The following is a 26,595-nucleotide window of genomic DNA, read 5'->3' on the forward strand; positions in this document are numbered from 1 at the left end:
ATGCGGGAGGCCCGGCTCTAGCCCGGGCGCGGGGCTCCGGCCGCAGCCATGGAGCGGCGGCTGCGCGCGCTGGAGCGGCTGGCGCGGGGCGAGGCCGGCGGTGGCCCCGGGCTCGACGGCCTCCTGGATCTGCTGCTGGGGCTGCACCACGAGCTCAGCAGCGCCCCCCTCCGGCGGGAGCGCAACGTGGCGCAGTTCCTGAGCTGGGGTGAGTGACCCGGGCGGGACCGGGGTGGGGCCAAGGTGGGGCGGCCCGAGGGATACCGTGCCGGGACCCTCTCCACCCCCCCCCGCGCCCTGCGCCCACAGACCCTCCCGCAGGGAGCGGCACCCCCACGGGCTCCCCGCGCGGAGCCCGCACCGGCCCCGATTCGTGCCGCCCGACCCCTTGGGCCCTCTCGGTTAGCTGCACACCTTACCCTCTCTCAGACACACACACACTCCTTCCCGCTCACAGAAGCTGGCGCGTGTACACAACACACAACTTACACAGACACAACGCAAGTTTGGTCCCAAGTGTAGACTTCAGACTCAGGTACACAATACATGGCTACAGAGTCACATCCGGGATTCCTCGCTCACACATCATACTTCATGAGCCTGGAGAACAAACAGGCACACACGCAGACCCCTGTGTGTCTCCCGCACCGACACCCGCTTTCTCAGTCTCCCCCATACCACACGGACACGCTGAGATACTCACAGCTCAAGGAGAGACCTGGGGAGCCCCACACTTCACCCTGAACACCACCCCAACTGCACTGGCTGTTACACACTTGCCTACTTCCACTCCCAGATCCACAGGGATTGCACACTTGCAGACATTCCCACACACACACTTCCATCTCTCGGCATACAAGGCCACCCCAAACTGGACACAGGAACTAACCTCAGCTCCTTTCCCTGTGCAGGTCGCTGGCCAGACTTCCTGAGGTCTATTCCCCAGGGCCGGGGAGGGGGGCTTGGCTGGAGGTGGGTCTGCACCCCTTCGTGGTTGACTCCTCTGAGTCACCGGAAGTGGCTGACCTGGGGCAACCCTCAACCCGGTGTGGACACCGGCCTGGCACGAGCCCCAGGCCTCCCTGGTTATGTCAGGCCAGGCCGTGGCGGGGAGGGCATAGGGGCCCGGCCCGGAGGGTGGGGTGAGGCTGGTGTTTGTCCAGTGGGTGACTAGCGTTCCTGGCACTCCTTAGCTCTGGGCCGGCACGAGGCCTGGCCTGGCCTGGTTGGGGGCCTGCAAGACATTCCAGTGAGCTAGCCCCCAGCCCAGCCCTGTCCTCCAGGGTGAGGGCAGCCAGGAAGCCCCTGCCTCCGGTGCCTGCCACTCTCCCTGTCACTTCTGCACCTTACTCATGTGTATCTGACCGTGCTGTCATCACCTGCTGTGATGCCCATGCACACGTGTGTGTGTGTGTGTGTGTGTGTGTTTGCACACACATGTGCTCCTCCCTGCCAGCCTCTGGCGTCTCCGCCTGGGACCCCAGCATGGGGACCTGTCTGTTGACATCTCCCGAGGTAACCAGCAGGGCAGTGACTCACTCTGCTCCTGCCCCACCTCGTCCCTGCTCCTGCCCAGAGCCCCTGTCCCCTGCGGCAAGGCCAGAGGACTGGGCAGCCTGTCCTGGGGACCGTGATCCTCCTGGCTATGGGCCCCAGGCTTTGGCTCCTGTCTGGCTGATAGGTAGCCACGCTGGCCTTAGTTCCCCCTTGGAAGCCTCGGGCTGCTCCTCCCCAGCGGCACACACAGACCTGGGAAGGAGACAATTAATTTCTGTAAAGAAGTTTCCACACCACCCTTGCTGTGGGGGTTCTGCCTGATAAACCTGTGGAGCAGCTCTCTGTCCCACCCACAGACCCGCCCAGCTGGCAGGGAGTTTACCTGCTGGCAGGGGGAAACTGAGGCAGGGAGCCAGACTGCAGCTGCCCCCAACCCCCCACCAGTCATTCTTGCCTCCTTGAGTTTCCAGGCTCCAATTCCCTCCCCAGGCTCGTGGCTTCTCCCGGCCTGGAAAAGGCCTGGGAGTGGCTGGAGATGCCCCTCAAGGGAGTATCAGGGACTGGGAGAGGAGGCTCTTGCCCAGATGAAAGCCAAGTCCAGAGAGGGAGGCAGGGCCTAGAGTTGTAGGGCTGGTCAGGCCTGGAGAAGATCTTGAGTGTTCGCTCCCTCAGGTGCCAGCATCAGGCGCCAGGAAAGGTTTTTTGGCTCCGTTTTTAAGTCTTGTGAGAACGTGGGCAGACCTATTTATGCCTCCAGACTGAGAAGGCCCCACATGGGGAGCACAAAGCCTGTCCTCCCAGAGCCCTGCGGAACCACTGTGTGACTTGTCCTCTGGGGCTGCCTCAGGCCTCACTCCCAGCCAGGTACCTCCGTGCCTGTAGGGTCCCAAGACCAGGGCTCACAGCTCCCGGTGGCAAGGAAGACTCTGGGGACAAGGAATGTTGTCCGTCCAGTTTCCCAAGACAGGCCCAGGCCTGGTCCTGCTAGGCGCCAAGAACTGTGAGCTGAGGGTGAGAACGGTATCCCCTTCCTCCCCAGGGTGACCTGGTCAGCCAGGGTCAACCCCAGACTGGGAAGGACTACAAGTTCCATCAGCCCCTGGGACTGAGAATGCCTCGAGTCTGGGGATGTGGGTCCAGGGAACCACGGATTTCAGGAGGTCTGGGGGCCAGCTGGTCGGCAAAGCCCAGACCCCACCTTCTGTGCTTCCTACTCACGAATGAGGGGTCTGCAGTCCCTCTTAGCAAGTTGGCCAGAGGCCGCCCCTGGGGAGGCCATCCCTGCTCTGGCCTCCTGGGGGTTGCAGCTTCTGTTTTCCCCAGGCAAGAGAGGGAGCCAGGGCCCTCCCTGTGGGTTCCCTGAGCCCCACTCTGTGCCCCTCAGCCAGCCCCTTTGTAGCGAAGGTGAAAGAGCTGAGGCTACAGAGAGATGACTTCGAGATCTTGAAGGTGATCGGCCGAGGGGCCTTCGGGGAGGTGAGCAAAAGGCATGGGGTAGGTGGGAAGATGGGGTTCGCACCTGGGCAGAGCTGACCCCGGTGCTCCCTATGGCCTCAGGTCGCCGTGGTGAGGCAGAGGGACAGTGGGCAGATTTTTGCCATGAAAATGCTGCACAAGTGGGAGATGCTGAAGAGGGCTGAGGTCAGTTTGGGGTCCGATGGGACTTGGGCACCCCACCAAGGGGCAGGGGGCGGGGGCGGGTGTGCTGCCCCTGGGGCATACAGGGCATGCTGGGGATGGGGCAGGCGAGGCTGCTGAGCCCGCAGAGGACCCACCCCAACAACTGCCAACCTCCCCCATTGCTTCCCCACGATAAGCCTTTCTTAGAAGCTAGCATAGTTCCCATTTTCCTTATGGTAACACTGAGACCCAGAGCCAGAGAGCACAGGCCCTGGCTCACACAGGCAACCTCGGTCCCAGCTCCTAGATTTACTTATTCTTCATCCCGTGAGCTGGGGAGGAGGGTTTCCTGGGCCCTGATCCTACGCTTCCCCCGCTCCCCAAACCTGCTGCAGACTGCCTGTTTCCGGGAGGAGCGGGACGTTCTGGTGAAGGGGGACAGCCGCTGGGTGACTGCTCTGCATTATGCCTTCCAAGATGACGAGTACCTGGTGAGGAGACTCGGCAAGGTTGGAGGGTGTTGCCTGGGGACAAAGGAGATGCTGGGTCTGAGGAGAGAGAGACCCCTCCTGTGGGAACCACGAGGCTTCCACTCCCCACCAGCTGCTGGGCCTGGAGCCCCTGCCTGAGCTCTGGCTGGAAGCTGGCGACCCTAGAGCTGCTGGGAGACACTCTCGCCTTCCCAGAACCCCTCAGGACCATGGGGAGGTGGGCAGGAGGCAGGGCCCTGGGACAGGTACCCCCCTACCCTCCCTGTCTGATTCTTGCCCATCCCCCTTTCCACCACCATCCAGTACCTGGTGATGGACTACTATGCAGGTGGGGACCTCCTCACTCTGCTGAGCCGCTTTGAGGACCGCCTCCCGCCCGAGCTGGCCCAGTTCTACCTGGCTGAGATGGTGCTGGCCATCCACTCTTTGCACCAGCTGGGCTACGTCCACAGGTAGGGCCCCCAACCCACCTGCTGACTGCCCTGGGGACAGCTGACAGTTGCTGAGCACCCCCACATGCCAAGCCCTATGCTGGGTGCTTCGTACACATGACGCCTTTGAATCCTCATGCTAAAAAGCTTATGTGATGGGGGCTGCCCTTGTCCCTACTTTACAGGTGAGAAAGTCAGGGCTTAGCCTAGGTAAGCACCTGGCTCGAGGTGACTCAGCTAGCGGTTTGCACCCGGGAAGTCTGACTCCTGCATCCCCCACAGCGTGCCCTGCTGCTGCCAGAGATCATCCTTACGGGTCGGCTTTTCCCCATCTAACCACCTTCTTCCTTCTTGAGAGCCAGGAGCCCTCGCCACCAGCCTCCACCCCCCCCACCGGCCCCCCCACCGTATGCATGCATACACACCGTTCTTGTGTGCTCACGGGAATACGTGTGAGCAGATACGCGCTGGGGTTTGCATGTGCCCATGTACTCACATCCAGGCATGCGCCTGAACACACACCTACACATGCGGTTGATGTCAAGCCCCTCTTCCCCTGCGCTCCCCCAGGGATGTCAAGCCGGACAATGTCCTACTGGACATGAACGGTCACATCCGCTTGGCTGACTTCGGCTCGTGCCTCCGTCTCAACAACAGTGGTATGGTAAGGCCCCAGGGTGAGGGCAGGGGCACCCGGCCCAGAGAGCTTCCAGGGGAAGGAAGGACTGAGTCGAGGCCCCAGGTGGGGTCAGCAGGCTGGCTAAGCCTGAGGGGGGGCGGTGGTGGTGTCAGGGCCAGACCAGGGGCTCTGGTGAGGGGCCATCAGGCCTAGCCAAGCCCAAGGCTGTCCTCATGGCATCCTCACCTCCCTTCCCCCACCAGGTGGATTCGTCAGTGGCAGTAGGGACGCCGGACTACATCTCCCCTGAGATCCTGCAGGCCATGGAGGAAGGCAAAGGCCACTACGGCCCACAGTGTGACTGGTGGTCCCTGGGCGTCTGTGCCTACGAGCTGCTCTTCGGGGAGACGCCCTTCTATGCTGAATCCCTGGTGGAAACCTACGGCAAGATCATGAACCATGAGGTCTGGCTGCCAGGCTCTGGGGCTCTGGGAGGGCAGCAGGAGTCCTGAGCCCCCACGGCTGGGACGCCCGCAGGTGGGGGTGGGGTCCTGGGCGCCCACCTGCACCCCTCCCTCCCCCTGGCTTGCAGGACCATCTGCAGTTTCCCTCGGACGTGCCTGACGTGCCGGCCACTGCCCGGGACCTGATCCGCCAGTTGCTGTGCCGCCAGGAGGGGCGGCTGGGTCGCGGGGGGCTGGACGACTTCCGGAACCACCCCTTCTTTGAAGGCGTGGACTGGGAGCGACTGGCAACCAGCACTGCTCCCTACATCCCTGAGCTTCGTGGGCCCGTGGACACTTCCAACTTTGACGTGGACGACGACACCCTCAACCATCCGGTGAGTAGTGGGTCCCACTGCCTGGACCCTTGCTGGCTGTGGGGAGCCCCCAGAAGTTCTCCAGAGCAGCTGCTGGGTGGAGGATGAGGCCCTCGCACTCCAGAGGCTCACGGGCGTTATGGTTCACCTGAGCGGGTTCACCTGTGCCACGGTGGGTTGTAACGGCTGAAGGTCCTCGGACCTCAAGTGTCATCCTGTTAACCAGAGGTCTTGTAAGGGAGAAGACTCTAGCGGCACGTGGGAGGCCATGGCCGTAAAGGCTTATGGGAATCGTGGTCTGTTTAGGCGGGGGCCACGTCACCCTTCTCAGTTCCCTCTGAGCAGGAGGAGGTCGGCACTCCCAGTCCCAGGGGAGTCCCCTGGGTCTTGAGCCTCAGCCTGGAGCCAGGCCTGCCTGTTGAGTGTGACACTGCTTCTCCTTCTGCAGGGGACCCTCCCACCACCCTCCCACGGAGCCTTCTCCGGCCACCACCTGCCATTCGTGGGCTTCACCTACACCTCGGGCAGGTGAGTCTCGTCCTCACATACCTAGAGGGGGGCCCGGCCTGGAGGACACTGGGAACGTGGCCCGCTGGGACCCCGGGAAAGAGGCTGAATGGCCTACCTGGTGCCTGCATGTGACAGGTGCTCCGGGAGTATGCTCTGAGCCCTCGGGAAGATATCTCCCATGTCCTCAAGTTCTGGTGGAGCCCTGCCTATGCCCCCCATGGGTCCCATCCCAGCATCTGGCCCTTAGAGGACCCTCCACGCAGGCGGAGAGTGTCCTGGACTCAGAACCAGAGGCCTAGAGTTAGATGGGCCCCTCCAAGTCCCTGAGCTGCACTTTATGCCTCTTTATGCCAATTTTACACTGGGTTGGGTGATCGAGTTCCTTCGAGGGGCTGGCCTGAGACTGAGATGAGGAGGCACTCTGAGGTGCAAGCAAAGGCGTCTGACCCGCACCCCGAGCGCCACTGTGTGCTGGGCATGGGGCCAGCTGGCCCAAAACACCCCATCCTGGTGCCAGTCCCTGCGAGAGGGCCGGTGAGGAAACTGAGGTGTTCCTCAGATATGTTAGGTGACTGTTCAAAAGGGCCAGGGCTGGGGCTTGAACCTGGGTCTGGGGGACCTTCGGGCACAGCCCTGGGCTGGGGTCTGGTCCAGGCTGGTCTGTTTCTGCCAGCACGGAGCCCAGGGCTGGGTACAGAGCTGGCGGACAGAGGGTGTTTCTTGGATGAACGGACGACTGGATGCGGGAAGATGGCGGGCTATTGGGGGGGAGGGTTTTCTGCCAACACGGGTCGCCCTGCTGTCCCCAGTCCGGGCCCTGAGAGCAGCTCTGAGCAGCTGGCTGGCCTCGAGGAGCAGCTCCGTTGTCTGGAGCAGGAGAAGATGGAGCTGAGCCAGAAGCTCCAAGGTACGGGCTCCCCAGCCGGGCCGGGTGGGTCTGACCCGGGAGCTGCTGCTGGACTAGCTACTCACCAACGGGTGCCCCTGCTCTGCAGAGGCCCTGCAGGTCTCCTCAGACCACCGGGAGCTGGAGCGCCTACGGAAGGAAGTGCAGACCCTACAGGGCAGGCTGTCAGGTATCCCGCTCCCCCCCCCCCCGCCACCCCACCTCTTTCCCCCGTGCTTGCCCTGGAGGCTGAGCGGCTTTCCCCAGCACACCTGAGTCCAACCTGGATTCCAGTCCCGCCCTGACCCTGTATATGAGGTGTGATCTCAGAGAAGTATTTTAAACTCTCTGAGCCTACACGTAGAAAATGGGCCAAGGAGACCCACTTCCCAGGCTGTGGTGGGGGTTCTGTGAGCCACTGCATGCAGAGTGTCTGGCTGAGGCTATCAGGACGTGTGGGCCTCAGTGACGATTCCTGGCAGAGACACCAAAGGACAGCAAGGCCCAGATGGATGGTGGTAGCCTGGGCCAGGACTGCAACCTACGGCAGGAGCGAGACCGGCTCGTCCGGGTGAGGGCCTGGTGAGGTGGGGGCGCGGCCCAGGGCTCCACGCTAAGGGGGTCCGTGTGCTGACTCCAGGCTTTGCCCTCCCCGCCTCCTCTCGGGCCGCCCAGGAGCTGGCCGAGGCTCAGGCAGGGCTGCGGGGGCAGGCACAGGAGCTCCGCAGAGCCCGGGAGCGGCAGGAGGACCTGCTCCAGAGGCTGCAGGACGCCCAGGAGAGAGAGGCAGCCGCAGCCAGCCAGACCCAGGCCCTGAGCTCCCAGCTGGAGGAAGCCCAGGACAACAGCAGAAGGGTGAGTGATGGGGGCAGGTGGGGACAGCGGCAGAGCCCTGCCCTCGTGGCCCCCCAGGGTGGCTGGAGGAAGCCTAGGGAGCTCAGGCCTCGGTGCTGGCAACACCACGTGCCTCTGTGGCCCCACTGTGGCTGACTGAGGCCCGAGCCAGGGGATGCGTTTGGGGGGGGGCGGGCGGCGGCTGGAGGTTCACTGCCTGCATTCCTGCTGTGGCCGGCAGGCCCCAGAGTCTGTAGCAAGGCGGGGGAGTGGCTTGGGGTGGACACGGTCAGCAGTGGCTGCCCCCACGCCTCGTCACAGTTGCAGGCCCAGGTGGCCGCCCTCTGCCGGGAGGTGACACAGCTCCAGAGACAGAGGGAGCGAAGTCTTGAGAAGGAATCTTTCCGGGTCAAGGTAGTGAGGTCTTACCCTCTTCCAAGGGACACTTCCTTTGGCCCGACCTACTCAGGGCCCTGAGGGCCCCACCTGGGTCCCTGGAGTGGAGTGGGCCATAGCTCCTCAGGCCCCTGCCCTGATCGCTCTCTGTATCCTCAAGACCATCCACACAGCCTCTGAGACCAATGGCACGGGGCTGCCTGAGGGCGGGCCTCAGGAAGCGCAGCTGAGGAAGGAGGTGGCTGCCCTGCGTGTGCAGCTGGAGCAGGCCCGGGGCCGCGGGTGAGTTGGGCTGCCGGGTGGGGGACTGGAGGAGGGCCTGTGCTGGGAGTCATCGAGTCATCCTCTCTTCCCCAGGCTGAGTGGGAAGGAGGAGGCTCTGTGCCGGCTACAGGAAGAGAACCGGCGGCTGAGCCTGGAGCAGGAGCGGGTGAGCATGGCGGACGGAGGGCGGACAGAACTACAGGCAGTGGGACAGGGGTGGGGAGCTGGCCGGGTGGACAGTCCGAGCTGCCAGGGTCCCAGAGCAGGCGGTCTCCCCAGCCCAGTGGCACCCACAGCTGGCAGGCGAGCTATGGTGGGTAAACTAGGGTGGACACGGATGGGGCTCCGGGGCATGTGGGGGCCCCTGGGGACTGACCCCTCTTCCCGCCTGGCCCCCAGCTGGTGGAAGAGCTGGAGCGGGAGCAACAGAGCAAGCAGCAGCTGGAGGGCGAACGGCGGGAGACGGAGAGCAACTGGGAGGCCCAGATCGCAGACATCCTCAGCTGGTGGGGGCCGAGGGGCTAGCGGGGAGGGGCTGGGCCCAGGCAGGGCCGAGGGTCCAGGCCAGGACCCTGAGCCGCCTTCCCAATCAGGGTGAATGATGAGAAGGTCTCAAGAGGCTACCTGCAGGCCCTGGCCACCAAGATGGCTGAGGAGCTGGAGTCCTTGCGGAACGTGGGCACCCAGACGCTCCCTCCCCGGCCGCTGGTGAGCCCCTGCAAACACCCTGGGGGGCGGGCGTGCCAGGAGCCTCACTTGGCAGGCGGGGACACCAAGCTCATGGAAGGTCAGTGACTGCCTGAGCTCACAGTGGGTCAGTGGCCAGTCTAGAGCTTTGAGTCTGGCCAGGTGGCATGGACGGCAGTGCGCTCGAGTGGGAGGGGCCTCTGAGGCAGCCCAGGCCCTGGGGGGCGTCTTACCTGGACGCCCCCTGGCCACCAGGACCACCAGTGGAAGGCCCGGCGGCTGCAGAAGATGGAGGCCTCTGCCAGGCTGGAGCTGCAGTCGGCCCTGGAGGCTGAGATCCGGGCGAAGCAGAGCCTGCAGGAGCGGCTGACACAGATGCAAGAGGCCCAGCTGCAGGCCGAGAGGTGAGAGCACGGGCAGGCCCTGCAAAGGGGGCTCCAGACGTCTGTGGGGGGCTCTGACGAGCTCTCCCTCCCCCAGCCGCCTGCAGGAGGCCGAGAAGCAGAACCAGGGCCTGCAGCAGGAACTGGCTGCGCTGCGGGAAGGACTAGCGGCCCGCGGCCCAGGGGGTAAGTGCTCGTCTGCCTGCCTGTCTGGGAGCGAGACCCCCGCTCAAGCTTCGTGGGGACCAAGGGGGGCCCACGATGGCCTTGCAGGACTGTGGAGACAAGAGCTCGTTCCAGACTCTGCTGCTTACCCCACTGTTGCCTGGCACTTACGGAGCCCACCACGGCCTGCAGTCATTGCTCCATTTCACCGAGGTGGAAACTGAGGCTCCTGCTGACCCCCAGTTCCTCAGGAACGAGTGTTAGGCCTGGGCCAGGGACCCACCCCCAGTGACCTGTGCTCTCTGTTTGCAGACTCTAAGCCCTCGAACTCCCTGATTCCCTTCCTGTCCCTCCGGAGCTCAGAGGTAAGAACTGTGCATGCAGGCTGGTTGGGAGGAGTCCTGGGGAGAAGCACAGGGGCCTTGACTCCCCCCTACCCCCCACCCCATCTCACTCCCCAGAAGGATTCCACCAAGGACCCTGGCCTCTCAGGGGAGGCCCTGAGGCCTGGTGTGGAGCCAGAGCTGAGGCCAGAGGGCCGCCGCAGCCTGCGCCTGGGGGTGAGGACAGGCGGGAGTCCCATGTCTGGGGGGCTGGGCCCCACCGGCTGCCTGTGCCCTCCTCACCTGTTTGCTTGCCTCCCCTCAGGCCGTGCTCCCCAAGGCACCTGCTGCTCCCACTGCCCCTGCAGAAGGTCCTCCTGCAAAGGTCAGCACCTGGAGGGGTGGAGGAGGCTGGGGGCACCAAGCCATTCTGCCAGGTCTCCAAGGACCTGCTTGGGTCCCTCCACGGGCATGATGGCTGGTAGAGCCCACGGGGGACGGTGGCAGTGAGTTTGAGCGCTGTGACAGACTCACTGGGGCTGGGTTCACACTGCCACGGGCCCATTCCCCCATCCCACCTGACCCCTCAGGTTGGCCTTGGGGGTGGGATGCAGGGCCCTGGGAGGCCACGGTCAGGCGAGGGTAACGGGCTGTCCCACCTTCCCAGCCTGGCTCACACGTGCTGCGGCCCCGGAGCTTCCCATCCCCTACCAAGTGTCTCCGCTGCACTTCGCTGATGCTGGGCCTGGGCCGCCAGGGCCTGGGCTGTGATGGTGAGCCCCCCCCCCCCACCTTCACGCCCCCCTCCCGTCCCTGGGTGGAAGGAATGAGACAGCCCTAATCTTGACATACCCTGACTTTCCGCGGCTCGTTTCCGCTGCTCCATTTTGCTCTCTTGTTTTGTCTCTTCTCACGTGATGGGAAAATTGGTGAGAGTTCAGAGTCCTGGTTCTGGGCTGTCCCCACCCAGCATCACACCACCGGCTTCTCCTGATTTCCCCACAGCCTGTGGCTACTTCTGTCACTCAGCGTGTGCCCCCCAGGCCCCGCCCTGCCCCGTGCCCCCTGACCTCCTCCGCGCAGCCCTGGGAGTGCACCCCGAAACGGGCACGGGCACGGCCTACGAGGGCTTCCTGTCGGTGAGCGGGTGGCTGGCCGGGGAGGGGGCAGCTGGCCGGGGAGGGGGCAGGGGTGGCTGGCACGGGCGGGGCCGAGCCCAGCAGGCCCTCCCATGCTTGCCTTACCCCCCCCCCCGCCCCCGTGCAGGTGCCGCGGCCCTCGGGTGTCCGGCGCGGCTGGCAGCGCGTGTTCGCAGCCCTCAGCGACTCCCGCCTGCTCCTGTTTGATGCCCCTGACCCACGGCTCAGCCCGGCCAGTGGGGCCCTGCTGCAGGCCCTCGATCTGAGGTGGGTGCCTGGCAGGGGCGAAGGGCTATGGTGGTGGGGGGAGGCGGCCAGGGGCCCTGTGACCTCTGACCAACTCCATGGACCTCCCCAGGGACCCCCAGTTCTCAGCCACCCCGGTCCTGGCCTCTGATGTTATCCACGCCCAGTCCAGGGACCTGCCCCGCATCTTTAGGGTGAGTGCCGGGCAGGCTGGGCCGGGCCACCATCCGCCTCCATGCAGCCCTGCTCCAGCCACCCTTCTCTGTGTCCTTCTCCGTGGCTGCCCTCTCCACCCCCACCCACCCCACCCCCGCGCCACCTCCACAAGGATGGCTACGGTACCCTCCATCCCACAGTGCAGTGTGCTTTCCGTTTGTGAAGCTGGCCATGTTCTGCTCATTTAGGATCCTTCTGTGGCTTCCCATCGCCCGCAGGGCGCTCCTGACCGTGGCCTTGAGGCCTCATATTTCTGACCCTGTGGGCCTCCCTGGCCTCCCTCTGGAGCCTCTCTCTGCTTGGAACACGGCTCGCTTTCTCCAGTTCCAAAAGTGCCCTATAACCACGGACCCTTCCCATCCTGTTTGCTCTGCTCGGCTCAGGCCGCCCCCGAGCCTCTCCTTAGCCTGGACCATTCCTGGTTACTCCACTCACCCCCTGGGCTCCAGCAGAAATGTCTCTTCCCCGGGGAGGTCATCTTTCACTGTCGGCCTGGGGCTGTGTGTTCCCACGATGCCCTGTCCCTCCCCGACTACGGCACTGGCTCTGGGTTGTGGCCTTGTTGGTGTGACGCTCTGACCGTCCTGTCTGGCGAATCACCTACTATAAGACAGCTTCTGGCCCTGCACCTGGCCGCTCACCTGGTGCTAAGAGGCACTGGGGCGGAGGGAGGGGATGGCCGGCTGTCGACCCACAGCCCTGCAGCCTGGGTCCCTGCCCACAGGTGACAGCCTCCCAGCTGACCGTGCCCCCCGCCGTGTGCACCGTGCTGCTGCTGGCCGAGAGCGAGGCCGAGCGGGAGCGCTGGCTGCAGGTGCTGGGCGAGCTGCAGCGGCTGCTGCTGGACACGCGGCCAAGGCCGAGGCCGGTGTACACACTGAAGGAAGCCTATGACAATGGGCTGCCGCTGCTGCCCCATGCACTCTGCGCCGCCATCATCGGTGAGCCGCATGCTGAGGGGCATCGCCCTGGGCGGGCTCCGGGGAGAAGTCTGGGCCTGTTGGGAGGGTCCCTGCCCAGTCCCTACAGCCATGAGCTGCGGACGCTCCACATTATGGACGTCACCCTCCCCTGGGCATGGCTGTGTGGGCAGCCTGAGCCAGGGGGCCGGGGGCTTGGCTTCTGCCACTCCATTTCTCTGTGCCTCAGTTTCTGCTTTTTCTCAAAGAATCTTGTGAGTGAAAAGAGCAAAGGCTTTTAGCAAGAGACGAATGAGGGCTCCCGTCCCGGCTTTCTTATTGGCAGCAGGGAGACCACAGGGGAGCCTCACACCACCTCCTGTGGAGCTGCTATGTTTGTCCAGGAGCCTGGCGCTCAGCGGAACCTCCATGAGGAAGTGAGGGAGCAGTGCCTCCTGGCTTCCCCGGGCAGCTGGCCGCGGCCCTGAGCCAGCCCCTGCCCTAGAGAGCTGTGATTGCCATCCCCATGTCCTCAGGAGGAACTGAGGCTCAGCAAGGACAGGGAGGGTGCAGATGGGCTCCCTGACCCCTGATTCTCTCCCTCCCCCTACTAGACCAGGACCGGCTTGCTCTGGGCACCGAGGACGGGCTGTTTGTGATCCACCTGCATAGCAATGGTACAGGCCAGGGTGGAGCTGGGTGGGGGTCAGCCCCAGGGGCCAGAGGAGGATGGGCACGGGGCTGTTCTTCACCCACCTGCTGGTGACACTCTCCTTTGCCAACCCTGAAGACATCTTCCAGGTGGGCGAGTGCCGGCGGGTGCAGCGGCTGGCTGTGAGCCCTGTGGCGGGCCTTCTGGTTGTGCTGTGCGGCCGTGGCCCCAGCGTGCGCCTCTTCGCCCTGGCCAAGCTGGAGAGCACGGAGGTGGTGGGTGCCAAGATCCCCGAGTCTCGAGGCTGCCAGGTGCTGGCAGCCGGGCGCATCCTGCAGGCCCGCACCCCCGTTCTCTGTGTAGCCGTCAAGCGCCAGGTGCTCTGCTACCAGCTGGGCCCAGGCCCAGGGCCCTGGCAGCGCCGCATCCGAGAGCTGCAGGCACCCGCACCTGTGCAGAGCCTGGGGCTGCTGGGCGACCGGCTGTGCGTGGGAGCCGCCGGTGCCTTCGCCCTCTACCCGCTGCTCAACGAGGCTGCGCCCTTAGCGCTAGGGGCCGGTCTGGTGCCTGAGGAGCTGCCACCGTCCCGCGGGGGCCTGGGCGAGGCACTGGGCGCCGTGGAGCTCAGCCTTAGTGAGTTCCTGCTGCTCTTCACCACTGCGGGGGTTTATGTGGACAGCGCCGGCCGCAAGTCTCGCATCCACGAGTTGCTGTGGCCAGCAGTGCCCACGGGCTGGGGTAAGGCCTGCAGAGGGCCAGGCTGTGGAGGGTCCTCCTGCCTGACCACCCCCTGCTCTGCCCTCAGTGGGCTGCCCCAGATCTTCCTCTCCCAGGCCTCTGCTCATGCTCTTCCCCCCTTGCCTGAACTGTTCTTCCTGTACCTGGCAAACTCTTAACCAAGTCCAGCCGCAGTGCCAGCTCTGGGCCTGGAGCTGGTAGGCTCTCCGCAAACGACCACCATGATTTCTGCCATTGTCATTACTGCTTTCACGCTCCCTGCCCTGCCTTCCCCCATTGCTGGTCCTTTGTTCCTTTTTGCTCCCCCACCTCTGTGTGCAGACCTCTGCCCTACTGCTTTTCGCACCTTCTTCTAATGACTGGTTTGGTACAGTGGGGGCCTACGGAATGGGCTGGGGCTGGTTTCTTCATCCCATCCTGCACCCAGCCCAGGGAAGCACACCTTAGGGGCTATGAATGTTTGGAGGAATTAATGAGTGAATGAACGAATGAACAGGGCAGTGGAGGAGGTAACTGTGAGATGGTGTCCAGGCTAGAAGACAGGGACAGAGCTCCCTTCACAAGCAGTGGCTCTTCTGGGGTTGGGCCTGTGGGTTGGGTGCAGCCCAGACTTCGTCTGTGGGAGTTGGAATCAGACTGCCCAGGGCTAATTCCCAGCTCTCACTCACCACTGGGTGACCGTGGCCCTTACTTAGCTCTGGGGTTCCATTCTGTCATCTGTAAGTTAGGGGTGATAATACGACCTGCCCAGAGTTGTTTAAGAAGTGAAGGAAAAAAAAGTCTGCCAAGTGGTTGGAACTTTGCCTGGCATGCCAGATAGGGAGCGAGTGCTCCATGGCTGTAATCTCTGATTCCTTATGGACCTTGGGTGGGGCAACCTGGAGTCTTCAAAAGGACCTCTGGTTGGGCGTGGAAGTTACTGTAGGGCGGAGGACACAGGGGGGTGTTCCCCAGGCCACAGCCGAGGAAACAAGCCCCCAGAGGTGCCTGACGAGCGCGGTCTCCTGCCCCGCAGGTTATGCAGCCCCCTACCTGACAGTGTTCAGCGAGAACTCCATCGATGTGTTTGATGTAAGGAAAGCAGAATGGGTCCAGACGGTGCCACTCAAGAAGGTGAGGGCCTGCCCAGACCCCTCCCTGGCCCTGGACCGGGGTGCAGTTGGGGAGCACGGCTGACCTCTGTGCCTGCTGCCTCAGGTGCGACCCCTAAACCCGGAGGGCTCCCTGTTCCTCTTTGGCACGGAGAAGGTCCGCCTGACCTACCTCAGGAACCGGCTGGCAGGTGAGGACGTGCGTGTGCAAGCGAGTGCGGAGTGTGTGCGTTCACGTGTGGATGTGTGACCCTGAGCTCCAGCGGACGGGCCCTGGGGACTTGGGAGCACCGTCCGGCTCTCTGCTACTCCCACAGAGAAGGACGAGTTCGACATCCCCGACCTCACTGACAACAGCCGGCGCCAGCTGCTCCGCACCAAGAGCAAGCGCCACTTCTTCTTCCGAGTGTCTGAGGAGCAGCGGCAGCAGCGGCGCAGGTGCGCGTGCGCGACGCGGCGGCTGGGCGGGGCCCCCCCCAGGCTTGGGGGCGGGGCGAAGCCCCGGCCGGTTCCAGGGGCGGGGGCGTTTCGGCAGAGGGCCGAGGAGATCTCTTGCGCCGCCCCTCCCCCCCATATTCCCTCCACCCGCAGGGAGATGCTGAAGGACCCCTTTGTGCGCTCCAAGCTCATCTCACCGCCCACCAACTTCAACCACCTGGTGCACGTGGGCCCCACGGACGGGAAGCCCAGCGCCAGGGACCTGCCCCGGGTGAGTTCTCCGGGGCCAATCACGAGCTTCCCTAGTGAGGCTCAGCCAATCACGGGCCTTCCTGACGCGCTTGAGCCGATCGCAGCCCTCTGCTTACCTCGGACCCGGGACTTCAGCACGTCCAGGCTGGGGGCCCCACTGCGGTTCATTTGCCCTGGGATGGTGCGCCGCCCGGCCTCAGCCCTTCTGCATTGTCCCCCAACAGGCTCCAGAAGGGAAGGGCCGAGGTACCCGCGGCTTCGGCCCCCAGCGTCCCCATAGCTTCTCGGAGGCTTCGCGCCGCCCAGCCTCCGTGGGCAGCGACGGGCTCGCTGGAGACGCGGACGCCGGTAAGGACAACCCCGCTGCTTCCACTGCCTCCCATTTCCCTCCCCAAAGTTTCCACGCCCTTTGGACCCCTCATATTTGACCTTGGATTTTTGTGTCTCCCCCGCCCCGCCCCCACCCTGCTCCTGGAGCAGTGAAGAGGAAGCCTTGGACATCTCTGTCCAGCGAGTCCGTGTCCTGCCCCCAGGGATCTCTGAGCCCCGCAGACTCCCTGATACAGGTGAGCTGATGGGGGTTTTCCCCTCCCATGTAAAAACACAGGTAGTTCTGTTCTGTGCTAGACCCTGTGCTGGGACCTGAAGCCAGAGAACAAGCTGAGCCCATCCCTGCCCTGGATCCTACGAGAAGCAGACTCTCCCCACAGTGGGCCCCAACAGAGACCTGGAGGCAGGTCGGCCTAGGTGGGAATCTTGGCCCTGACTGTCCCAGGAGTGTGGCCCTGGGCGAGATGTCCAGCTTCTTTCACTTATAAATGAGGTTATTATTTGAGATTATTCTAGAAGTGGTAACCGTATGAGGTGATGATGATTTCAGCAGGGTGCCTGACACATGGGGAGAGTGCCACAGAAGGGCAACTCTTTAGAGGCCCAACCTGAGGTGGAAGGATCAGAGGAGAGTCCACTCTGGCTGGGGACAGGGGAAGACATAAGGGGAGCTGGGAAGGCTCCCATTCACCCTCAGGCCACTTCTCCATTGCCACCCCCAGTGGAGCCGCACCAGGCCACTCAGAGCTCTGGGATTTGCCATATTCTTTCACACCTTCCGGCTCTTGTCCCTGACGTCCACCCTCTTTGAAGGCCCTTTCATTAACATCCAGGCCACCTTCAAAGCTCTGCACTAATAGCACCCTTTCCAAAAATCACCTGGTTGCCTGGCAGCCACCAGCCTCCCTAGGGCCCGTGCCCTGCTCCCTCCACCCCTCCTTGTCAGTCCTTCTGTGCTATGGTCTTCCTCCGAAGCCAGTCCTCCTCCCTCAACTGTGGGCTCCCTGATAGCGAAGGTCAGGTTTGTCTTCTGCCTGCCCAGAGTAAAGCGTGTCTGTTGACTGAGGAAGAATAGAGTAAATGAACAGAGGGACTTTGATTTGGGCTCCAGGGTTTTTCTCCTACAGCCCCACTCCCACCTCACATCTGGCCTCCTCCAAGGGTCTGGATGCAGGAGGTGATGGGTCCTGGGAAGGCCCCTGGGGGCCACTGGTCTGGTGAGAAAAGAGTCCTTCCTTCTGTTTCCCCTCCAGGTGTCAGAACGGCCCCGGAGCCTCCCCCCAGCCCCTGAGTCAGAGGGCTCCCCTTGACACCCTCTGGCAGGGCCCACCCCGATCCCAGGACCGAGAGACAGAAACGAGCAAAGAGCTTGAGGAATGCCATGCTCCGGCTGGCCCGGGATGTGTGGAAATTCGGACTCAGGGAGGGCCTGGGTTGGAGAGCGACTCGGAGGCTGGTCTGGGTACCCAGGACCTGGGGGCCCTGACTCCCAGCCCTTATCCGGCCTTTCCCCTCTGCTCCCAGCCCCTGTCTGTGCTAGCTACTGGGAATAGGATGGCCCCCTTTCTGCCCTGGGGGCCCATCTGCCCTGGAGTCCAGGGGCGATTGTGCCAAAGCTCTCCTTTCCAGTGCCAAGCCTCAGAAGGCCTGCAAGCAAGAGTTGGGGTGAGGGATGGAGAAGGACTGGGTCCCTGGGAACAATGTGGGGTCTCTTGGCTGTGGACCGTCTAGCCTCTAGGTGAGGCCAAGTTGGGGCATATTGCCGTCTCCGCTCGGGGTCAAGGTAGGAAAGGCAGAGTCTGATCCAAAGGAGAGGAGAGTGGGGCCCCTGGCTGGCTCAGTCAGTAGACCATGTGGCTCTTGATCTCAGGGTTGTGAGTTCAACCCCACGTTGGGTGTAGAGATTACTTACAAAATAAAAAAATACATATATATATATATTTTTTTTTTTCAAAGGAAAGGAGGATAGACAAGGAGCAGGGAGGCTGTAAGTGAAGGAAGATGTAGGTGAAGGAAGTAGGAGAGGGAAGGGGCAGGGAAGGAAGTGGGAGAGGCAGGAGGGAAGAGGCATCCAGAGGAGGAGGGGGATAAAGGAGGAGCAGTGAAGAGCAGAGAGCCAAGGGGGGCCCGGGAGGAGAGCACTACTGATAGGGGCCCTCTCTCTCTGGGGAGGAGCTTGGCGGGGTTGGGAACAGAGAGGGGCCCTGAGAACCAACTGACCTTGCATCTGATCCGCCCACGGGGGAGATCATTCCTAGACAGGGATGGGATGGGGAGGGTATTTATAAAGGCTACGTGGTGGGAGATGGCACCTGATGGGGGCCGCTGGAGGGTCTCCAGGTACATTTTGGCCCCTCCCAGAAAGGGGGGTGGTCCTTCTTCTCAAAGCTTCAACCACCTGTGTATTAGGGGATCATAGGGGGCGTTTTATTATTGATCATAGTCATTATTATTGTTATTATATTACTATTTTTATTAAACTTCCCTCTACTGACAAGTTGGGGGCAAAATAAGTATTTATCTCTTCAAACGCCATATTCCCAGGAGGGATTGACCCTGATGCTCTGTGAGGCAGTAAGAAACCAATAAAGACGACTTTTTAAGCTGCTGGCCTCCCTGCCTGGATCTGTCCCCGTGGGGCTCAAAATGGGGGCGGGGGGAGGGGGAAGATCAGAGATGGAGGGAGGAACAGGGATGTCAGGGACAGTTACAGACTGAGTTGTCTCCCCCATACTTTCAGGAGTCATGTGACACATGCAGATGGGGGTGAGGACAGTTCAACAGCAAAGGGACGGTTTACAAAAGTGTGGGCAGTGGTCGTAGAGCCCACCAAGGAGAGGCGGTGCTCCTGAGCCCTAGCGGGTGGGAAGCTGTTAGCCCCCACAGGCAGGAAGAGGCAGTGGTGTCCCCTGATAGTCACTGTGGCTCTCAGTAGGACTTGGCTGTGGTTGAGCAGAAAGGCAGCCAGCCCAGGAATAAATTCCTCATACCTCCCTTGACTCCCTCCCTCCACCTCCCGCCTCCCTTCGTTCCAAACACAAGCAGCAGCCAAAGGACACTAGAGCCTGTTCCCTGCAGCTCCGGGAACAGCGGAAACAGCGCAGCCTTGGGGGCACGGAGCTGGGTGGAGCAAGGTAGAACGGGATCTGTAGGGCACACCAGGGGTGCCAGCACCCTGTTGCCCCACCCAGGCTGGTAGGCGTGGGAGGACTCTCATTGGTTCCTAGCTCAAGGCTCCCTGACTGACAGGACCCAAGAGGCGCGTGAGGAAGGAGCGTACAGCCTGTGACCCTGGAACCGGGGCAGGCCTGGGGAGCTGAGGGCTATGCCCTGAGACTCATGGCCAGCCCTAAACTGGGGAAAGTACCAGGAAAGGGACCCCAGTGTCACATCTGCTTGGGGATGGGAGTTGGAGGGTGCCCAGGGAATTCCAGCCTCGAGAGTCACACAACCTGAATTCTAGTCTAGCTGTGCAGTCATGAACAAGTTATCTGACCTCTCTAAGCCTCCGTTTCCCCATCTGTAAATGGGGGATCCTAAAACCCACTTCATGGGAGGTTCTGGCGAGACTTTGGTGCAATGAGTGTAAAATGCCTTCAGCCCATTCTGGAAATGTTTGCTTCCACCCACTGAGATGGAGAACCCCAGAGAGGGGGCAGGGACACCGAGACCTCTTGCAAGCTAAGGCCCGCAGCCATCCTCTCCAAGTTGGGGAAATGCTGCTTCCCAGATACCCAGCAATGATTTAGCCAAAAGATTTCCACATTTTTAAAAAATTAATTTTCTCCCAGGGCACCTGGTTGGCTCAGTCAGTGGCGCAGGCGACTCTTGATCTCGGGGTTATGAGTTCAAGCCCCATGCTGGGCGTAGAGGTTACTTAAAAATAAAATCTTAAAAATAAAGAAATATAATTAATTTTCTCCCAATGTTTTATGTGGACAAATTTCAAACCTACAGAATGATCGAGAAAATAAGAACTCCTTGGATTCTCCACCTATACTCACCAACTGTTAACATTTTGCTGCCTCTGCCTTGCCTCCATATCTGTCAATACCTGCATGTGTACATAGCGTGTATCCTGCTACCATTTGAAAGTAAGTTGCAGACGTCTTGAACTGAGCACCTAAATACTTCACTGGGCATCCCTTAAGAATAAGGAGCGACTGTGCAGCGCCTGGGTGGCTCAGTTGGTTAAGTGTCCGACTCTTAATTTCGGCTTGGGTCATGATCTCGGGGTCCTGGGCTCGAGCATAGGGTCTAGCTCCGTGCTCAGCAGGGAGTCTGCTTGAGATTCTCTGCCCCCTCCTCCCCCATCGCGCTCTCTCTCTAAATAAGTAGATCCAAAGAAAGGTGGGGACGCCTGGGTGGCTCAGTCGGTTAAGCCTCTGCCTTTGGCTCAGGTCATGATCCCAGGGCCCCAGTCCCTCGTCGGGCTCCTTGCTCAGCGGGGAGCCTGCTTCTCCCACTGCCTGCGACTCCCCCTCCTTGTGCTCTCTCACTCTCTCTCTCTCTCTCTCTCTCTCTCTCTCTGGCAATAAATAAATAAATAAATAAATAAATAAATAAATAAATAAGGAGCCACCAGAAGTTACTGTTACTGTCTCAAGAGATTTAACACTGATGCAACAATATTATTTAATGACAATCTGTTATGGGATATACTGTGATCCCCCCAAATTTGTTTGTTGAAGTCCTAACCCCAAATAGCTCAGTGTATAACCTTACTAAGAAAGAGAACCATTGCAGAAATAGTTAAAATGAGTTCATTAAGGTGGGCCCTGATCCAATATGACCGGTTCCTTTTCCAAAGGGAAACTTGGGTGCGCCTGGCTGGCTCAGTCGATAGAACGTGTGATTCTTGATCTTGGGGTTGTGAGTTCATGCCTCACATGGGGGTTAGAGTTTACTTTAAAAACTTTTTTTTTACCTTTTTTTTTTTAAGATTTTATTTATTTGAGAGACAGAGTACAAACGGGGAGGGGCAGAGGGACAAGGCGACTCTGTGCTGAGCTCGGAGCCTGACGCGGGGCTCGATCCCAGGACCCTGAGATCAAGGCCCGAGCCAAAGTCAGACACTTAACCAACTGAACCACCCAGGCACCCCCCCAATTTTTTTTAATTAAAGAAGGGGGAAACTTGGATGCAGAGACACACACTCGGGGAGAAGACCATGTGAAGCTTTAGGCAGAGATCGGGGTGATGCTTCTACAAGCCATGGACCACCAAAGATTGTCAGCAAACCCCCAGCAGCTGGGGAGAGGTCTGAACCAGATTCTTCCTCATGGCCTCAGAGGGAATCAGCCCCACTGACACCCTGACCTCAGCCTTCCAAATGCCAGATGGGGAGACAAGACATTTCTATTTTTTTCTGTTGTTTAAGCTGCCCAGTTCATGGTACAACTGTGTCCAAAATGTTCTTTATACCATTTTTTAAAAATCGGGTATCTAATTATGGATCAAATGTTGCATTTGGTCTAGGCTCTCTAGTCTCCCATTAGCCTGGAACAATTCTTTTGGCCTCCCGTTTTTGTTGTCTCCATGATATTAACATTTTTTAAGGGTCCAGGCTTGTTATTTTGTTGAATGGACTGCAATTTACATTTTTCTGATGGTTTCCCCATTAACGTTTTTGTCAAGAATATTACGTAGCTGGGGCACCTGGGTGGCTCAGTTGGTAAGCATCTGCCTTGGGCTCAGGTCATGATCTCAGGGTCCTGGGATGGGGCCCCCACAGTGGGCTCCCTGCTCAGTAGGGAGTCTACTTCTCCTCTCTCTGCAACCCCCCCTACTTCTGCTCATGTGTGCATGCTCACTCTCTCTCGAATAAATAAAATCTTTTCTTTTGGTCTTTTTTCCCTGTTATTTGTTTGTTTATTTGAGAGGGAGAAAGAGAGAGCAGAGTGAACAAGAACTCAAGTAGGGGGGAGAGGCAATTAGAGGAGAGGTAAATTAGAGGGTGAATTCCCCTGTGACTCTCTTCCCTCCCCCCATGAGATGAGTTTATGTCTATGTGTTGCCATATAAGCCAGACATCAAGAGGGGTCACCCTCCTGCAGCTTCCTTGCTTCCATCAGCGGGAATCAAGTCAGAGCTTCAAGGCCTTCCTTACTCTTGGCAGGTTCCCTCACCCTCAGCTTCACGGCAAGGGACTCAGGCGTCCTAGGTTCTCCATACTCTGGCCGTCCCCTTTTCTGACCTCATCTCTATGCTCAGCTCCTAATAGCTCTCCACGGTGCCCTCCGGGCTCCTGGTCCGTCTTCAGCAAAATCCCCCATGTCCTTATCCCCTTTTGTAGATGGTCCTTAACCCCCTGCTCTAGCAGGAACCCTGAGGTCACTACTGCCCCCCACCTTCTATCACTGGGCCTGGAGGTGGGGTAGGTGCTCTCCATGATTCTCATTGATGCTTACAGACATCCTCCTCCCTCCTTTCAAAAACTCAAGTTGGCGTGCACTCCAGTTTGTTTCTGACATCTCCCAACCCATGGATCGTTCCTTTTTTGACCATTTCTAGCTCCTGGCTTCCTGTCACTCTCTCCCTCCTGCTCCGGTTTTCATTCTTAGAGACTGTGCCATAACAAACAGATGATCCAGCCCTGGGTCCCGTGACCGTGTCTTCCACTCTGCCCAAGCCACACACTCCTGTAGCCATCCTGGAAAGCTGCTCCAGACCTGCACGAGAGCCACCAATTCCATGGGCTGTGGAGCCGCTGACAAGTGACTAGCCTGAAGTGAGATGTGCTCTGAGTATAAAATACATAGCAGATTTCAAAAACTTAGTGTGGAAATATATATATAAATTATCATTAATAATTTTTATACCGATTACAAGTTGAAATAACATTTCAGACGTTATTTTTTTTTAAGATTTTATTTGTTTATTTGCCAGGGATAGAGCAAAAGAGAGAGAAGAGTACACAAGCAGGGAGAGTAGCAGGCAGAGGGAGAAGCAGGCTTCCCGTGGAGCAGGGAGCCCGATGCGGGGCTCGATCCCAGGACCCTGGGATCGTGACCTGAGCCGAAGGCAGACACCCAACGACTGAGCCACCCAGGCGCCCCAATAGCTACTAGGAATTTTAAAGTTATATATATAGCTCATGTTATATTTCTACTGGAAGTACTGGGCTAGGTCTTTTCATTGCCAATAACAGCAGCTCTCTCCCCGTAATCTCAGTCCCAAGCATCCCTATCTCAAGCATCTCTAACCAACACGCCTATCTGTCCAGCTCTATCACCCCAACTCCGGTAAACTTTTGACCCCACCGGAACCTACAATCCACGGATTTTGCCACACTTTTGCTGTCCCTCATCCCTCATGTGTCCTTACGTCTCTCCTCACGCAGCATAAATTCCAGGTCAATCACTATAGTTACTCTTTTGCATAATGCATCTATTTACTCAGCAAATCTTTGCTGAAGACCAATTATATGCCAGACTCTATTCTGGGCATATGGGACACATCAATAAACAAAACAGACAATATCTTGTCCTTGTGGAGCTTATATTTTGGTGGTAGGAGACAAACAATAAACAAATAAGTAAGTTATATAACATGCTGGAATGGTTATATAATATGCTCAATTGGGGGTAATTTTGGCCCCCCTCCCCCTCAGGGGACATTTGGCAATGTCTGGAGACATTACTAGTTGTCACAACGGGGGAAGAAGTGCTACTCGCATCTGGTTGGTAGAAGCCAAGGATGCTGCTAAACATCCTACAGCACAGAGGGCGGTCCCCAACTACAATTATCCAGCCCCAAATGTCAATAGTAACATGGTTGAGAAACTCTCTTCTAGAAGATGTGAGTAATTTAGGGGGGAGAAAAGTAGAGCAGGGTGGAGGGACTGAAGGAGAATTTTGTGTTGGAGAGTATGATCTTTTTTTTTTTTTAAGATTTTATTTATTTGAGAGAGAAAGAGCATGGGGGGAGGGGCAGAAGGACAAGCAGACTCCCTCCTGAGTGCAGAGCCCAGGGGAGGAGGGGGGCTTCAATCCCAGGACCCTGAGATCATGACCGGAGCCAAAATCAAGAGTCAGATGCTTGGGGCGCCTGGGTGGCTCATTTGTTAAGCGTCTGCCTTCGGCTCGGGTCAGGATCCTAGGGTCCTGGGATCCAGCCCCGCATCGGGCTCCCTGCTCAGCCGGAAGCCTGCTTCTCCCTCACCCACTCCCCCTGCTTGTGTTCCCTCTCTCTCTGTGTCTCTCTCTCTCAAATAAATAAAAAATCTTTAAAAAAAAAGAAAGAGAGGAGCCTGGGTGGCTCAGATGGTTAAGCGTCTGCCTTCGGCTCTGGTCGTGATCCCAGGGTCCTGGGATCGAGCCCCACATCGGGTTCCCTGCTCCTTGGGAGCCCGCTTCTCCCTCTGCCTCTCTCTCTCTTTCTCTGTCTCTCATGAATAAGTAAATAAAATCTTAAAAAAAAAAAAAAAGAAAGAGATGCTTAACCGACTGAGCCACCCAGGCGCCCCACAGAGTGTGATCTCAAGTAAGCTGGTCAGGTCTGGGTCAGCCTCATTGAGAAGGTGACATCTGAGCAAAGGTGTGGAGGAAAAGAGATAACCAACTGGGTTTCCTGTTTTCATTGAAAAAATTAAAGTACCAGGACATGTTCCCATGTATTCTGCCTTCTCTCCAATTATTGCAGAGAAACTGTTCATGCTCCTAACAAAGGCCAAACCTGCCACTCAGGAACTCCCATTCCCTCCACGCATTCAAGGCCATCAGTCCTGCAATTCTCCCCTATTAAACACCACCACCACAACCTCCTTTGACCTTCTTTCCCCCTCCCCCGCCCCACCCACCAGCTGCCATCTTATTTTTCTCCTGTCTTTGCCGCAAAGCTCCCTGAAAGAGTTGAGTATTAGCACTGTCTCCAATTTCTTTCCTCTCATTTTTCTTGAGCCAAGGAACTTCAGGCTTTTGCTCCCAAACTGCTCTTAATGTGGTCACCAGGCATTCCCCCTGAACCAAATCCAGTCAGTCTTCCATGCTCAGTTTGCTGACCTATGAACAGCGTCTGACACTATCAGTAACACCCCTGTCTCGGTGGTCCATCTTCTTCTGCACAAATGCTCGTCTGGTTCTCTTCCTGTCTCTCCGGCAGTCTCATTTGCTCATTCCTCCTGGTCTCCTAATCTCTATGCGAAGAAGTACCCCAGAACTAGGTCATTGGTGATCTCATCCCCCATATACTCTTCGCCCAGGTTCCCCTAATGTTAACATCTGACCTAATAGTGATACATTTATCAAACCTAACTGATGAAAACTACGAACGAAGCCACAGACTTTATTTGAATTTCACAAGGAGGGTTCCCAGGTGCCCTGACTAGTTTGGTGTTAAGACTAAAAGTCCCATACTCGAAGTGCCCTCAGTCCTGGCTATGACGGTCAGCCACCCTATTGACCATTTTTTTCTACTGATGTCCTTTTTCTGTCCCAGAATTCAACCCAGAACACCATGTTGCATTTAGTTGTCCTGTCTTCTTACTCTGTTTTAATCTGCAAAAGTTTCTGTCTTTCCTCATCTTTTATGACCTTGACACTTTTGAAGAGTACTGGTCAAGTGTTTGGTAGAATGTTCCTCAGTTTGGGCTTGCCAGATGTTTTCTCATGATTAGACTAGGCTTATGGATTGGGGGGAAAATACCCACAGACGTGAAGAAGGGCAGAAATTTGATACTTTACTCACTGCTATATATCCAGTGCCTAGGACTGAGTGCCTGGCCCACAGGCACCAAAAATCTGTTTGTTGAATGAATAAGGAAGGTGAATGGATGATTCTGTAGAAATTATTTAGTATTATTTTGAAGTTTTGAAATGTTCTTAATAGGGGTGCCTGGGTGGCTCAGTTGGTTAAGCATCTGCCTTCAGCTCAGGTCATGATCCCGGGGTCCTGGGATAGAGCCCCACATCAGGCTCCCCACTCAGTGGGGAGCCTGCTTCTCCCTCTGCCTGCCACTCCCAAGCTTGTATTTTCTCTGGCAAATAAATAAATAAAATCTTTTTTTTAAAAAAGCCTCTTTTTAAAAAAATAAAAATGTTCTTAATATAGATAGTATCTTACCATACATATCGTTCTGAAGCTTTTTTCCCTCCAACAACATGCTCTTACCCTATTACAAATAACAATAATGATTCTTCAGATGTTCATCTTTGCACATATATTAAATTTTCTCAAGAGCAGAACTAGGGAAGAATTGCTAGACATACAGCAGACACGTTTACATGTTAACGGATACTGATAAATATCCAATTCAAGTGTTTGAACGCACTTACAGTACTCTGGCAGTGTTTGAAAGTACCCGTTTTCTTCACATTTTTTTTTAAAGATTTTATTTATTTATTTGACAGAGACACAGTGAGAAAGGGAACACAGCAGAGGCAGAGGGAGAGGGAGAAACAGGCTTCCCGAGGAGCACGGAGCCCAAGACCTGGGATCATGACCTCAGCCAAGGCAGACGCTTAACGACTGAGCCACCCAGGCGCCCCAGTTTTCCTCACATCTTGACCTCACGTGACAGCCTAAGCGCAGGGACCGCCTGAGGAATGTCTGGGTCACTCCCCGGACTACATCTCCCTGAATGCACCGCGGTTCACGGCCTACCTGGGGGGCGTGAAATGGCGTGACCAATCCCCGAGGATCTCAGGAAGGTGGTGCAGCCTCCACTCC

The 26,595-nt window shown here is 58.6% G+C and overlaps 1 protein-coding gene across 2 annotated transcripts; it reads left to right on the plus strand.

Moving 5' to 3' along the window:
• On the plus strand, window positions 1-26,572 carry CDC42BPG (CDC42 binding protein kinase gamma). Of its 2 annotated transcripts, none has more exons than XM_088017957.1 (37): window positions 1-208; window positions 2,882-2,973; window positions 3,055-3,138; window positions 3,513-3,608; window positions 3,912-4,060; window positions 4,610-4,703; window positions 4,922-5,122; window positions 5,251-5,499; window positions 5,927-6,006; window positions 6,798-6,895; window positions 6,984-7,064; window positions 7,357-7,445; window positions 7,550-7,729; window positions 8,030-8,122; window positions 8,265-8,386; window positions 8,462-8,534; window positions 8,768-8,874; window positions 8,962-9,076; window positions 9,311-9,459; window positions 9,536-9,624; window positions 9,916-9,968; window positions 10,065-10,163; window positions 10,252-10,311; window positions 10,594-10,699; window positions 10,932-11,065; window positions 11,193-11,332; window positions 11,424-11,505; window positions 12,252-12,468; window positions 13,041-13,103; window positions 13,217-13,816; window positions 14,832-14,929; window positions 15,014-15,098; window positions 15,225-15,345; window positions 15,499-15,616; window positions 15,822-15,945; window positions 16,078-16,163; window positions 26,277-26,572. In XM_088017957.1, the coding sequence occupies exons 1-37, from the start codon at window positions 49-51 to the stop codon at window positions 26,466-26,468; spliced, it is 4,779 nt and encodes a 1,592-aa protein (XP_087874083.1). In that variant the 5' UTR covers window positions 1-48; the 3' UTR covers window positions 26,469-26,572. The 2 variants fall into 2 exon arrangements, with proteins under 2 accessions (XP_087874083.1, XP_027974135.1); XM_028118334.2 differs by lacking the exon at window positions 26,277-26,572 and adding an exon at window positions 17,181-18,530 and having other exon boundaries at window positions 2-208.
• Window positions 26,573-26,595: the final 23 nt, after the last annotated feature.

This window comes from Eumetopias jubatus, unplaced genomic scaffold, assembly GCF_037043125.1.
Source record: "Eumetopias jubatus isolate StellerSeaLion01/CBP00866 unplaced genomic scaffold, mEumJub1_p1.0 scaffold_13, whole genome shotgun sequence".
NCBI classification, from domain to species: Eukaryota; Metazoa; Chordata; class Mammalia; order Carnivora; family Otariidae; genus Eumetopias; species Eumetopias jubatus.